This window comes from Coregonus lavaretus (genome assembly GCF_964263955.1).
Source record: "Coregonus lavaretus genome assembly, chromosome: 37".
Taxonomy (NCBI): Eukaryota; Metazoa; Chordata; class Actinopteri; order Salmoniformes; family Salmonidae; genus Coregonus; species Coregonus lavaretus.
The window spans coordinates 14,761,447-14,776,235 of record NC_140024.1 but is presented as its reverse complement, the minus strand read 5'-3'; the positions used below and the strand labels follow the sequence as shown (position 1 = coordinate 14,776,235).

At 43.8% G+C, this 14,789-nt stretch overlaps 1 protein-coding gene across 1 annotated transcript in view; it reads left to right on the top strand.

Annotated features, from left to right (window-relative positions):
• Positions 1-3,266: 3,266 nt before the first annotated feature.
• LOC311111452 (cingulin-like protein 1) overlaps positions 3,267-14,789 on the top strand; it is a 35,141-nt gene continuing 23,618 nt past the window's right edge. Inside the window, exons 1-8 of the mRNA XM_084154185.1 lie at positions 3,267-3,375; positions 6,643-8,374; positions 8,507-8,601; positions 10,785-10,881; positions 11,446-11,547; positions 11,842-11,990; positions 12,982-13,120; positions 13,406-13,618. Of these exons, the coding sequence (XP_084010311.1) occupies positions 6,692-8,374; positions 8,507-8,601; positions 10,785-10,881; positions 11,446-11,547; positions 11,842-11,990; positions 12,982-13,120; positions 13,406-13,618 (2,478 nt within the window). The 5' untranslated portion in view covers positions 3,267-3,375; positions 6,643-6,691. The remainder of the gene's footprint in view (positions 3,376-6,642; positions 8,375-8,506; positions 8,602-10,784; positions 10,882-11,445; positions 11,548-11,841; positions 11,991-12,981; positions 13,121-13,405; positions 13,619-14,789) is intronic.

The following is a 14,789-nucleotide window of genomic DNA, read 5'->3' as shown; positions in this document are numbered from 1 at the left end:
TTTAACTATCTGTCTCTGTAAAAGAAAACACAACATGTATATAACATTTATGTAGCAATAAATGTGCCATCTTTTTTAACACAATTGTATGTGGATTTATTTCCTTCTTTGGATGTCATCTTTTTTTCTGTTTCTCCATCTTTTATTTTACTGTTATTTCCATGCAATTTTGTGATGGTTTTATGAAAGGACGTGCTGGTGGTGCATTTGGTTGAGCTCAATACAAGGACAGTACCGTGATGTGTTCACTCAAGTAAGCTACTGAAGCAACAACCCTTCCCAGGTTTCCCCCCTCAGAAGACTTTTCTACAGTGGATCTAGGCCAAATGAGGAACTCTGTGCAAGAGTGTGTTTTATAGTATGTTACTCATTTTTAAAACAATATCAGTGGACCATTGTAGTCTGTATTGAATATATGTTTCTATTTTTAATAAAGTGTGATAGCAGCATACATTTAGTCTCATTTTTCTAAAGGCTGTTTTCTTTTTGAATTTAATTGTATGCTCACTTACAGAATAACTTTGAGAGGGTATTACTTTTGGATGAAGTATTACGGCATCACAAAAGAATAGACAACACATTTTGTCAAATTCAGCTGCTGTGTGTGTTGTTTACAATTATGAAAGAAAAAAAATGCCACACTTGTCATTCACAAATAAGAACTTAAAAGGTGCCCGTTGCATTCAAACAAAATGTCAACAGGGATGCAGGTCAGGAGTAGACATGCAAACATGAGGATATTTGCATGGACATTTGCAGAAGCATAGCTGTCCATTCCTAACTAGGAAGTTATCTGCACATATTTGTGCTGTGACATCAGTCAGCCCTCCTTGTCCAATTATAAGATAGATTTAAATCCCAGAAGTTGTCTCAGTGACCCACCACAGCTGCAGAGCATTATCCTTTTCTACGTGAGAGTGTGAGACAATTCCTCATGGTATCCTGACAGGTCAGATCCAAGTTCAGAGCACTGACAGAGGTGACAGACAAGAGAAGATGCTGACTGCTGTAAAGTCTGTGGCTAGCTTAAGTTATGCACTGTAAATTATGACTGTCATATTTTAAAACACAGCATTTCATCTGGAATCAAAAGTTACATATTGGGGCTCTATATCCCCACTTCCCCTGTGGTGTGTGTGTGCGCGCGCGTGATTGTGTGTGTCTGCCTGTGTGTGTGTGTGTGTGTGTGTGTGTGTGTATTTATTCCTTCCTGCTTTTATCATGCCCGGGAGTGTTTATTTGCGGTCACCTAGAGTCATGGGCAGGTTTTATATAAGAGTGGGACCACCATGTTTGAAGGCTGACTTCCTGTGGGTCTGGCTGCCTGTGAGTGAGCCATGGTGGGCCTGCTGACAGATGAGTCTTGGCTCATGTCTCTGGAGCCAAACCAAAGGGCCTACTGCCACACAGTGGATCCCAAGCCTATCTCTGTCTGTAGGTCTGTCTTTCTGTCGGTCTGTCTGTTTGTTTATTGTTCCTTCCCACAGAATGATCTGTCTCCACTCCTCTTTTATTATTAAACATCTGTTCCTTGGTACATTTTCTTTTCTAAACCCAGATTGCTTTCGCAATGGACAATTTCCCCTCTTACGGATACATTCCTGTTATCTTTGTGCATGTCCCAAATACGTTTTCTCTATCACTGATAAAACATAACCCATCCACCCAGAACAACAGTGATTAACATTAATCTCAAAATGGGACAAACATGTTACATAAAAACATCAGCCACACCATCACAAGAGTAAAACTTGATTTTGACCTGACTGTATAGCCATTGTGTTCCATTGCCATTCCAGAACGCCTGCAGTTTCTCTCAGCCAGGGTCAGACAGCGCACTCTACTGAGCATGCTTGGAGGTCCCAGCTGCAGCACCTCGGAGGAGAACAGAGCCCTATTGTGCAGCACTGTAACACGACATAGCGCCAGAGAGTTGAGATTAAAGACACATTTACAGTCCACCCACTCTCAGTCCTCTCACAGACACAGAAAGGAAAACATAGTGGGCCACAACAAAGGGAGGGGGCAGCTGAGGCCCCAAATAAAATGTGGCTGATGCCCTGCGCTGTCCTCTAAACTAAGTAACTGTGATTTTAACGTTTATTAAAGTCCTTAGGTGAGCCATTGGAATACCTACTTTGTGCCACAACAAGGACTGAGGTCAATTGTTGGTTTTTCTCTCTCAAGGTTCAGAGCAACTAAAGAATGAAAATGATTTTAAAAAATATATCATCATGCTTGGAAACTAGGTGTAAAAAATGATGGGAAGTATTGTAATAGAAATATTAAAATATCTGTTATTCTGCTGTAATAACTCTGTAATGTGTTATTTTATAGCACTGTAATGTTCACAAAAATCACAAAGTCAACATTGCAAATTTTTTAGCATTTCAATTTCAACACTTTTGGGAGGTTTCTTGTAGGTCGGACTTCATACTGTATGAAAATGCTGTATAATGCTGTAAATGTAAATGTAATAACAGCAGCCTGTACCCAGAGTATTCATTAGGCAAATTGAACAGAGGTAAGTGATTATCCACTAGATGACGCTATTGGTCTTAAAAATAGATTAGCAAATTGGGAGTGGTCCACACATTACAGTGAATCCATATGCTTCAGTATACATAAATTATCTGCGTACAAATTGTAAAAAATAAAAACAGAAAAAAAGTGAACCTACTAATTGCGGACTTTTATGTTGTGTTTTCTTTGGTAGCTTTATTATAATCACAAATCCATAGTAGGGCTAATGGAAAATCCATTAACTGGTCCTAAAGGATTTTGTAAAATAGCTCACCAATGTTTTCTCTTATGATTAATGATGATGATATAGAACGTGATGGACCCTGCCATATGAAGTGTTCCATACAGTATTCATTTTCATTTTGATTCATAAATGGCAATCAACATCAATATGGGCTATTCATATTGATATCAGCACGATTAACTTTAGTAGGGCCTAACTGTTGCAACTGTGGCTCGCAACAGAGTATCTTTGAAACTGATAAAGGGATACTTTGTCAAAGGTTGACCGACAAAAAGTTGGGAGCGTTTGTGCCACCTGTGGTCTGGTCCTGGATCAGCTGGAGATTTCTTTCCAAAAGTAGGGAGTGTTCAGTTTGACATTGTCAATCTGGTCCTAGGTCAGTGTTTTGAGGTTTAGTGATTGGCAGTAGGCCTTGAGATGGGCGGGTTTACGGAGTTTCTTAGGAGGGGGCGGGGGATTGCGGAGCGTCAGGCGTCTCTAAACTGAACTGACTCAGAAAACAAGATCTGCAACAAATAGATTTGGAACAATTCCGTGGAGTATGCCACTTAAACTTTTGCCCATTATTGAACAACTAATACGCGGTTATTGTTTGTAAAGGGCAGCTGGTAAGTGACAAGTTTCTCTTCTTGCATTTTTTGTTACAGTAGTCATGAATGCCAGTGGCCGCTTTAAACACATATGCAGATAAATTGTTTACTTGTTTAAAATAATCATCATAGAGAAAACTCAATTCAAAAATCGTGAATTTCATGTTAATGTAAATAGGAAGTTAAACCACCTGTTGTACCCTAAACTAAAGCATCAGTATAAACTTTTGAAAACTTTGCTAATCTTGCCCTGTTTTGCACCTATTCACTTTTTCCAATGAAATTATCAGTGCAAAACTATTTTTTACACATTACTTCTATTAAGTCAATAGATATTAAAGAGGAATATGTTTGTATACAATTTATACATTGTATAAATTACTTACAGTATGTATTTAGAATTGTTGTATACTAAATGATTCCATTCAGCATAGAATTTTTTTTTTTAGTCATACATGTTACACATTCTTTAACATCATATAACACATTCTGTAATATGAATTAATGAATTAATGTATTCAGTATGCAAAAATTATTAAAGTCATGCATGGCTATCTTTACCCAAGAGCAAATGTCTTGGAGTAAAATGTACACTTCTTTTTCAACTTTTCTCCTAGTTTTCCATTACTTGCTGTTATTTACTTGGTATGAATGCATGGGTTATACAGTGCATTCGGAAAGTATTCAGACCCCTTGACTTTTTCCACACTTTGTTACATTACAACCTTATTCTAAAATGTATTAAATTGTCCCCCCCCCCCCCATCAATTTTAGAATAAGGCTGTAATGTAACAAAATGTGGAAAATTTCAAGGGGTTTGAATACTTTCCGAATTCACTGTACATGTCATAACATGCTATAAGTAACTGATATTCTTCCATAAATAACTGGGGTACTGTACATGCACAATATACAAATCTGTTTTAGGGATTTTGAATTATTAATTGCATAATATTTCTAAGCTCACCCTGGAATATGAATAAACTCAGTACAGTAATAATATCAAACCTGCCCCGTGAATGTAACTCTTTTGTATTCAATTTTTAATCTGGAATCAAGGCAGTGTCCTAATAACAACACACCACCATGATGTAGAGAACCAGTCACTGCACTGGAAAGATCAAAGGCAGGGCCTTGACATGCTAACCCCCTCTCAGCACTGACCTTTGGTCTGAGGTGCATGGGGACCGTGGCGAGGGTAGTGCTCTAGTTATGGAGCGCAGGGGAGCAGGGGGGAGAAATTGGCTCAGCAAGTGTTTCCTCCCTTGCAGAGAATAACACAATGAGAGGAAAGGGCTGCACTCACACCTCACAGCATTTGTGTTGTTGGATACATGTGATACTTGGAGTGAAAGAGGCTATTGTGTCGTCTTCTGATTTTTTCTGTCCTCCACAGTGCCTTTCCTTTTGGATAAGGGGCTTTAACTTGGCCTCATTGTTTTCCCTTCCCTTCAATGGCTGTAAAGTATGAGGTTCTGTCCTTTGAGTATTAATAGAATCAGGAAGAGCCTGCTGCATCACTCCTATTCTCCCTGTCACACCTGATATTAACATGCTGGTTCAATTCTGTAGAACCGTAAACAACACTCGTTTTCAGTTTGGAAGAGTGATTTATTGAGATTTCCTCAAAGGTCTTGCTGGCCTGTCTGTGCATGATCTGCTGTTACCTTTGTTTCAAGTCATTATCATAGCTCTTCCATCCCTATCACGATTTGTCCTGCTATTGTAACACCAGGCCATTCATGACATTCATCTATGTATTTGTTTGATTGGGGGTGAAATAGGACATTATCAGCTGAGCCTACAGGACTCTGATAAGAGCCCATTGTCTATAGAAACACATGGTGCCCACTGATGTCTGTGATGCTGTGCGTCTCTGCTGGCCTTCCTGTGAGCTGATACAAACCTGTTTCTCAGGGTCAAATGGCCCTATGCTCTGGCCTCAGCTTCAGATGACACACCACTTGTAATCTGGCAGATCATTCACACGTATTATATTTCTTTACTCAGAAGACACTCAGATACTTGAGTCAAATAACTTGATCTCTACTTTATCTGCGTGTTATAATGTGAATACACAATAGTGTCAAGGTGGTCTAAATATTCAGTCGCTTGTGTATATTGTTGGCAGGTATAGTAGCAAACAGTTGAACCTATCAACATAGGTTCCTGTCATCAGTGGTGTAGTGTCTCTCTTCATGCTGTGGCTTTAAGTGAGGTTGATGATAATGGCCCTGCTGAAGGTGTATTACCTCTTACCCCAAGCTGCTCTTCCCATGGTATACTGTTACACCAACCAGGGCCCTCTACAGGGACTGCAAATCACAGTATATTTTACAAAGACTGGCAGAGGTTGGTTCAAAAGATTCACAGATAGACAGAGAGACATGCATACATGCACACACACACACGCACACACGCACACACACATTCACTAACAAAGACATTCAAGAAGGTTACTGTATAGGCTACGGCTATGCATAGTCATGGGATTTCAAGGTGTTGTGTGACATATCGTTGGAGTCTGTCACTATGCTGTCATACCACTTTTTTATTGTTAGCCCATTAGACCTTCTTACACCTTTATGTGCAATAAATATTCATTTACATATGTATATAATTATTCACTTATACCTGTTAGTAACAGCCTATTACAGCGCATTAAGGTACCAATTAGTAACCTGCTTGTTATGGTTTCATATACAGTACTTGGTCATGTTTGCCCTTCAAAAGAGTGTAGGAAATGTTGACTCACTGTTTTGCAAGTTCAGTGTTTTGATAAAGACTGGCCTCTCATGTTATTTTAGGGCAGTGCAGTGTCTCACTCCTTCATTTGGCAGGATAAGGGAAAGGGATAGCTTGTCAGTTGCACAACCGCACCTCTGAATCAGAGAGGTGCAGGGGGCTGCCTTAATCGACATCATCGGTGCCCGGGAAGCAGTTGTTGTTGGGGGTTAACTGCCTTGCTCAAGGGCAGAACGGCAGATTTTGCCACCTTGCCGGCTCGATCAAACCATAAACCTTTCGGTTACTGGCCCAACGCTCTTAACTGCTAGGCTAACTGTGGTGGAGCTGAACAGTTAGGGGGCTCTCTGTGGAACCACTCTCTAGACACAGAGACCATTAAGTACAGAAAAAATGAAAATTAGACCAGATGACATAATCAAATGTTGTGAGGCTTTAAACTCTGATTAGCAGGCCATGGAGCGGTGAAACATTTGCTGACATTATTAAATCTGATGGCATCTCATTTCTGACTAAACCAGATGATGTCCTTTTTTGCAGAGGTGGGCCTGATCCAGGGAGAGGGATTTATTATCTTGCTGCATTCCTGATGGAGTCGTACAGAGTCAGCCAGCCCGCCCGCTCTTCCAGGCCTCACAATGGAGGTGGCTCCTATGGCCTCAGCATTAGGGTCCAGGGGATTGACGGACACCCGTACGTGGTGCTGAATAACCAGGACCGTGGGTCCCACTCCTCCTATACAGATCCTAATAGTAACGGCTACAATGACACACAGGGCTCCTTCATTGACAACTACCATGAGTATGACTTCAAAGGAAGCAGGGAGGCTGTCTCTGACAGCCCCTTTGTTGAGTACAGGTCCCAGAAACAGATGCAGTTTGGGGGCTCTCACAATGGAGTCACAGAGCAGGGGAAGAAGCCAGCATCCACCCTGCTGAACTTCCAGAGGCACCCAGAGATCCTCAAGCCTTATGATCCGGAGAACAACACCTTGAACCTGGACGGCTACCACAGCCTTCCTCCCCGGCCGATGTCCCTGGCAGAGACTGGGAGCACCTACCAGGGCTCTTCTCCCAGATCCACCTCCCCAGTAGTCGCCCATGCAAGGTCATCCAGCTTGGATCATAGGAGGAGTCCTGCCCTGCAGGAGAGAACACAGCCTCAGCCTCAGCCTCAGCCCCAGCCCCAGCCAGCCCCCTCTAAGCCTCAAACCAAACTAGTCCAGCCTCAATCCAAGCCTCAAGCCCAGCCGGCTCAGCCACAGTCTAAGCCTCAGACCCAGGTGGCCCAGCCCCAGTCCAAACCCCAGTCTCAGCACCAGTCCAAACCCCAACCCCAGTCTGTGCCACAATCCAAACCCCAGTCTCCACCCCAGTCTCAGTCTTCACCCCAGCCCCAGCTGCCCCAGCTGCCCCAACGCGTCCCCATACCCCAGCCCTCTGCTGTGTCCAGCCCACCCAGTGAGCAGACCAAGGCTTCCTGCCGGTCCGCCAGCTCCATTAGCAGTGCCAACTCTAGCCTGGAGCACAGCCGCCATGAGCCAGACGTCCTCCCCCTGCGCAGGGTTGATTCCAGCGGCCCCGTGCTGCAGTCCTCGTCCCGCTCCCGCCACTCCTCTACCTCCTCTACCGACCAGCTGGAGGCGCTGTACGCAGATACCATCAACCGCCACCAGAACCGACGCTACATCCCCTTCCAACCCGGCACGGGCCGAGACATCGACACAGGCTCCATCCCCGGCGTGGACGAGCTCATCGACAAGTTTGACGGTAAGGATGGTGGTCACCAGCGACGGGGCAGGGCGGGCCGCAGGAACAGGATCAACCCAGAGGACAGGAAGCGCTCAAGGAGTGTGGACAGCGCCCTTCCCTTTAGCCTCCGGGGAGAGTCGGAATACATGGATGAGTTTAGCAAGAACCAGGGGAGGTCTACGGAGCACGTCCTCCGCCCCTCACAGCTGTATCTGCAGAAGGTGACTGGGAGTAAAGACACCTGGGTGACAGCGGTGGAGGGTAAGCCAAGTGCCAAAGCTACGGCCTGTGGTAGCAGTGCTCCAGGCTCCCCTCAGAGCATGACCTCTAAAGCAGCAGGCTCCATCCAGGGGTATAAGGCAGTGCTAAATCGCTCCTCTACGCTACCCCTGGACAGTACAGATGCTGAGGATGGGCAATCTTCACCAAGCACAAAGATTTTAATAAGTGTGGCTACAACCTCTCTATCCAAGCCTTCCTCTAACTCGGGCAAGAAGCCTGGTGCAGAGATGGATGTGCAGGTAAACAACACATTATTTGTGATTACAGTTAGGTTAGTTGTTTAACAAATCAGTCTCTATTACTACGTAGCTACATGTGAAAGTATATGTCAGAACTCTGATGGCTCTCTGCTTATTACCTCTTGCATCCAGGTGACACCTGATCTTTTGAAAGGTCAGCAGGAGCTTTCACAACAAACACATGAAGAGACGGCAAAACAGATTTTGTTCAATTACCTCAAGGATGGGTGAGTTTTTACCTCACTGATGTAATGTTCCTGGTTCACTTTTTATTGCAGAACATTTTCCAGTTTTACAGCAATGTCCATTCAATCTAAATGGTATCGTATGTATAGATTAATAGTAAATGTTTTGTACGAATTGCTAATATATTAATACACTAGTAGGCAACATGATGACACCATGAGTATCACTTTCACTATGCAGCGGGCAGTAAACTGCACAGTCTAAACATAACATGTGCCAAGTTACACTCTTAAAACTGCAATATGTAACTTTTTGGGCTACCCCACCAAATTCACATAGAAATTCACATAGCAATATGTGTTATAGCGCTGTCATTCTAATTGAAAGCAAGTCTAAGAAGCGGTATATCTGTTCTATGTGTTCTATTTCTATGCTTCCTGTTCTTAAGTTTTGTTTTTGCCTTTTTAACTTTCGGTTTTGTACACCAGCTTCAAACAGCTGAAAATCCTATATATTTGGTTATGAAAAAAATATTTCACCGCTGTTTAGATGGGACAATGATTCTATACACTATACTTGCTTGTTTTGCCACATAAACTGAAATTAAGCAAACTATTAAAATTTTTGCAAACAGGAAATGGAGGAAAGATTTCTGCACAGTGCATCTTTAAGTAATGCATCATTTGAAAAAGAAAATGCCCCATGGGAGCACTTGAACGTTTTTTATTTATCTGAGTCTGACTGTTTGTGATAAAAGTGAAGGAATGTATACTCCCATTCAGTCTCCACCTCCATATCTAAGCTGTGGTCGATGCAGCTGCTTAGTGGTGTTCGAACCTCTTCCCATTTCTCTTCCTCTCTCTCTACTGAGGAATGTAGGGTATCAACCTTGCTCTGCTTATCACCTGATTCTTGATGTTCACCTTTCACCCCACGCTGTAAATCCCATCACTTACAGTTGGGGGAAATGGAGGAGTTATCGGTGGGAAGCATCTCACATAGATACTCTGTCAGATTAGTATCTCTATGGTGTACTTCACATGGTTTAAGATAGATGAACTGGTGAGGGTGATACATTTCCATTTTAGTAATTTAGCAGATGCTCTTGAATGCATACGTGTTGAAAAAAATAAAAATAATACTGGCCCCCCGTGGGAATCGAACCCACAACCCTGACATTGCAAGCGTCATGCTCCACCAACTGAGCTACTCGGGGCTACATGATGGTTTATATTATTAAATAGTAAGATGAGGTGCTAGACAGTCTTTTTGTTGTTGTTCAATACCAAGCTACACCAGCTTGCTAGTTTCACTCTCTGACAGTTTTATAGCTAGACTAGGTTAAAAGGCTTTGGGGGGGGGGGGGGGGTTGTTGGGGGTTTACAAAGCTTAAACCATGTATGTTCGTCATGAAGCCAAGTCTTACAGTCCAGTGCATATATCCAATAAGATAACATGTCAATCACAGCACCAGTAAAGCTGGATCTTGGAGTTCCTATCCAATCCCAGGTCAAGTTCTGTGTCTCTCACAGAGCATTGTTTCATGGTATGACTGTACATTTTGTCCATGGTTTTAGAAGTTTTGCATTTTAAATCCTAAACTTCTGAAGTGCCTCAGTTCCTCAGTCTCTACATTCCATGTGTGCTCCAGGTTTGGTCGATGTCCAGCGAGTGCAGGAAACTGCTTTGGTTGTGTCAGGTCACAGGTCAGGGGTCAGAAGTCAATGGAAAGGAACACAGATGGAAGTGGTGTGCTGACACTGAGTCATCAAAGAAAGGAAAAACATTCACCAACTGAAGTTATAAAACTTTAATGAAGGAGGGGGGCTAGAAATCCCCTGTCAGGTAGTGGAATGGAATGGAACCTTAGAACCTTTCCCCGGGTTGTGGCAACCCAATGCTCTGTTCATTCTCTGTCCGATATAGGAAGAGAGAGGGTGCACCCTGCATACAGCCCGGTTCTATAGCAGGGCCAGGGAGTGAGGGAGACACATTCCCCAGCATGTGCCTCCTAATGGATGGGCATAATGAGGTTGAGCGGGTCGCGAGGTGACACATCAAAGCAGTGGGCCCCCGGCAGAGCAGGAACCAGAACAGTCTGGGATTAGACCCTGATCTGATCCACCTACCACACACAGAGACCCGTCTTTAGCCTCAGATCAGCCAAGTGTGGGAGTGCACCTGTGTTCTGACTGTGTGTGTGTGTGTGTGTGTATGTCCGCAGGAGCACTGATAATGAGGACACCACCAAGAGGAAGGTCAACCTGGTGTTTGAGAAGATCCAGACATTAAAGTCGCGGGCAGCGGGGAGCGACAACAAAGTGAGGCATTGTGGAGTTGTTGTAATTCAACTCAACAAACAGCTAAATCTGTGAGCCTCTTATCTTAGCCTTAGGCCCCGAAGCTTTCGCTTGGTGAGCAGCATACAAGCCACCAGGCTGTGTTTACCTAGCATTGACAACAGCCACTGTGGTTACCACCTCCATCAGTGGAGTCTGGTGGGAGGAGCTATAGGAGGACGGGCTAATTGTAATGGCTGGAATGGAATAAATGGAAAGGTATCAAACACATCACACATATGGAAACCACATGTTTGACTCCGTTCCATATATTCCATTCCAGCCATTACAATGAGCCAGTCCTCCTATAGCTCCTCCCACCAGACTCCACTGACCTCCATGTGTAAACCAGTGCATTATGGGGAGAAACTAGTCACCACCCTTCCTTTTGTTCACTGAGAGCTGCCATGAACCAAAGCAACCGACATGTTTTTGTATTTTACGAAAATAAGACATCAGAGTAATGCTATCATGCATTATATTGTGAGTGATTTTGAAAAGGGAAATGGAGTCAAATATAACTCCTGTCTCTGTTCCCCCTCCCAGTCTCCTGACATAGCTACCCAAGCCAAAGCCCTACAGGAACAGAGGGTGGCGCTGGAGAAGGAAGTTGTTGAACTGAAAAAGCAGCTGGAGGAGCAAGCAAAGGTAATACTATGATGCCATGTCAGACATGTTGAACCTAGCTGCTATCTTGGATGCCTGTGCAGGACATGAGAATCCCTGGCTCCCGCCTCTTAAAACACAATAATCCTATTGGTGTTAATAGCTAATTTAAGCAGACCAGTAGACATCACAGCCACTGAGTTTGTTGGTTAGATACTGTCAAAACTGTTATTTAGATACTATACAATGAACGTCATGCATTTCATATTTATTTGGTGTGGTGAGGGGAATGGTGTTTTATTAAAGTGTGTGTGTGTGTGTCCTTGCGTGTTAAAGAAACAGATGGGTCTGACTGAGGCCAATGAGAAGGCCGGAGCTGGCGTGAAGGACCTGCAGACAGAGCTGGAGAGGAGCCAGGAGGAATGCTCCCGACTGAGGGACAAACTGGCCAAAACAGAGGCTGAGCTCCGCACCACACTGGAGGAGTAAGTGACCGACCACCAGTGAATACACACTGTGAGGCATGGAGTGACAGATCGACAAAGCCCGGTTTAAGAAACCAGCACAATGTGGATAATCCTCAGATTTACGACTTATCAGGAGAAAGTTGTTAATCTATATCTATTTTATTTTTTTTTTCTACGTGGAGGATAAAGTTGTAGGTTGTTTTCTGTGGTCACAGGAGGATTATATGTTCTAATGTGTTCCTTGTGCTTGCAATCTCTTTTCGGCCATTAGAGTTTCTGTCTTTGTCTGAACATAATGGCCTCCTATAGTTCTCCTTCCCCTCTGATATTTCGTGTTAATGTACACTGCAGAGTCCCACCAAAGCCCCACAAAGTGATGAGTGTATATCATAATGGCTTAAATGTCTGTTGTTGTTGGACTAATCTGTTAAACCTGGGGATGGCTCTGTTGATCCTGATCATGGACAATCACAATAGAGACTGGCCATCCTAGCGGATGGCAGCTGACAGTGGAGGCCCTGTTTAGCCAGACTCCCCAGTAATCTAATGACATAGAGACATCCATATCATGGACTCCATAGAAATCAGAGAGAGAGACAGAGAGGGGCCTGCCTTATAAAGAAAGAATCACTCAACTACTCTCAGTCATTGTATAATTGATTTCATTTTCAAGAATGGATTCTCTCTTTCGAAAAAGGTTAATGTCATTATGTGGGAATAACTACACTGAGCTGGGGAATAAGTAGTGTTCAGTCTACTTACTCTACATCTGCATGCAGGACCCCCTGTCACTAAACAGACCCTCTCTGTGTTGGAGTGGGCAGGTGGTGTGACTGTGATGTGATTGGTAGATCAGTGCCCAGGTGCTCATCATAGCCCCTGTTAGCCTGAAGAACAGGCATTTCTGACAGAGTGCATGTTGAATCATTCCAATGTGTGAAGCAGGGTGCAGGTGTTCAGGTGATGGTGTGTGTGTTGTGACTGTGTGCTGCTCTGTGTGGTCTGGCAGGCTGTTCCAGGTGAAGATGGAGAGGGAGCAGTACCAAACAGAGATCAGGGACCTGCAGGACCAGCTGTCAGAGATGCACGACGAGCTGGATGGCGCCAAGACGGCGGTGGCCGACGGAGAGAAGGATGCCATGATGGAGGTAAAACACAGGCCAGGTCCCACAGCTCTCAGAGGACAGAGCGTTGCCATAGAGGAGCTTAGCGGCCTGCATGGAAAGGGCTGTGCAGTCCCATAATAACCACCATATCAATACTATTGTAGTGCCAGTGTTGGTCATATGTAAACATGTTATTCTTACTGGCACATTTGCTGATGCAGAATTGCAGTAATGGCAGTGCTGGAGATTTCTGTGCACGTCACCTGTTGACGTAGCAGTTCATTTTAGTGAGACACTGTCACTACTTCCTCCTCTCCTCCTGTGTAGGACCTGATGCAAATGAAGCTGGACTTACAGGAGGTGCTGCTGGCCAAGGAGGAGCAGGAGGAGGTGCTGAGGAGGAGGGAGAGGGAGCTGACTGCCTTGAAGGGAGCACTGAAGGAGGAGGTGGCCACACACGACCAGGAGGTGGATAAACTGAGGGAGCAGTATGAGAAGGAGATCCGCAAGCTGCAGACGTCTGTGGAGAAAGCCAAACAGGTAACTGATGTTCTTGGGACGTTGTGTCATGGTCCCATGGAGATTTTGTCTAGTTTCCGGTTTGTCCCGGGGATGTCTCCGAGGACGTTTTTAGGACTTTCTTGGGACATTGTGTCATGGTCCCATGGAGGTTTTGTCTAGTTCCTGGTTTGTCCCGGGGATGTCCCCGAGGACGTTTTTAGGACTTTTTTGGGATGTTGTGTCATTGTCCCCTGGAGGTTTTTGTCTGGTTCACAGTTTGTCCCGGGACGTCACCTGATGGTCGCAAAGAAACGATCTCCCCCACCAAGAAAAAATATGTTTTACCCAGGGCACGTGCACCCTACTTTCATTACACATCACCTCTTGTTACTGTTGCCAAGCCCATCAAGGCCCTGATTGATGGACCACTGATCATTTTAGTCTTTGTCTTTTGGCAATGCTAGGGACACCCACACCACAAACAGAGCTTTTAACATACAGTGTTACATATTTGACATACATGATTACACTGTGTATGTTTATTCATAACGTAATTATTGCTTAACATGTCCTCACCTGGGATTTGAACTCACAACATGGTTCACAGAATTCCGATCTTCCTGCTATGCCACCATGTCTGTATCAATAACTGATTTCACCTGTAGCAGGCCCATTCCTACACTTTGCAATTCAAAGTCAATCTCAGCTCTGTTAAAAATACACAGAAAAAAACCTATTATATTTATCATTAAAACAGAATAATATGCCCCACCAACATTAGACAACTATACTGCAAACCCAAACTCAAATTGCTGAAATAAGTAAATGAAATCAATGAGAGAATAGTCAGATTAACCGCTAACTACAATAGCAGTGCAGATGGCACTCTTTTGCTAAGTGCAGAGATGTATTAAAGGTAATGAATGTGTAGGGGACTTTCAAATTCTACAGACTTTGTGGCGCAGCAGAAAGATCAGCATACCCAAATTCAGAGGTTGTGAGTTCAAATCCCAGGTGAAGTCATATTGAAAAGTGATCATGTCAAATGAGATCGTATTGTCATTCATTAAATAATTTAACAGTATTTTAGCTGAACAGCGTACCACTTACCTTAAAACACCCATACCATTTAATTACTTTACTTATAATGGTGTGGGACACGTGGGACCATCACATGACAAAAACCTCCAGGGGACCATGACACAATGTC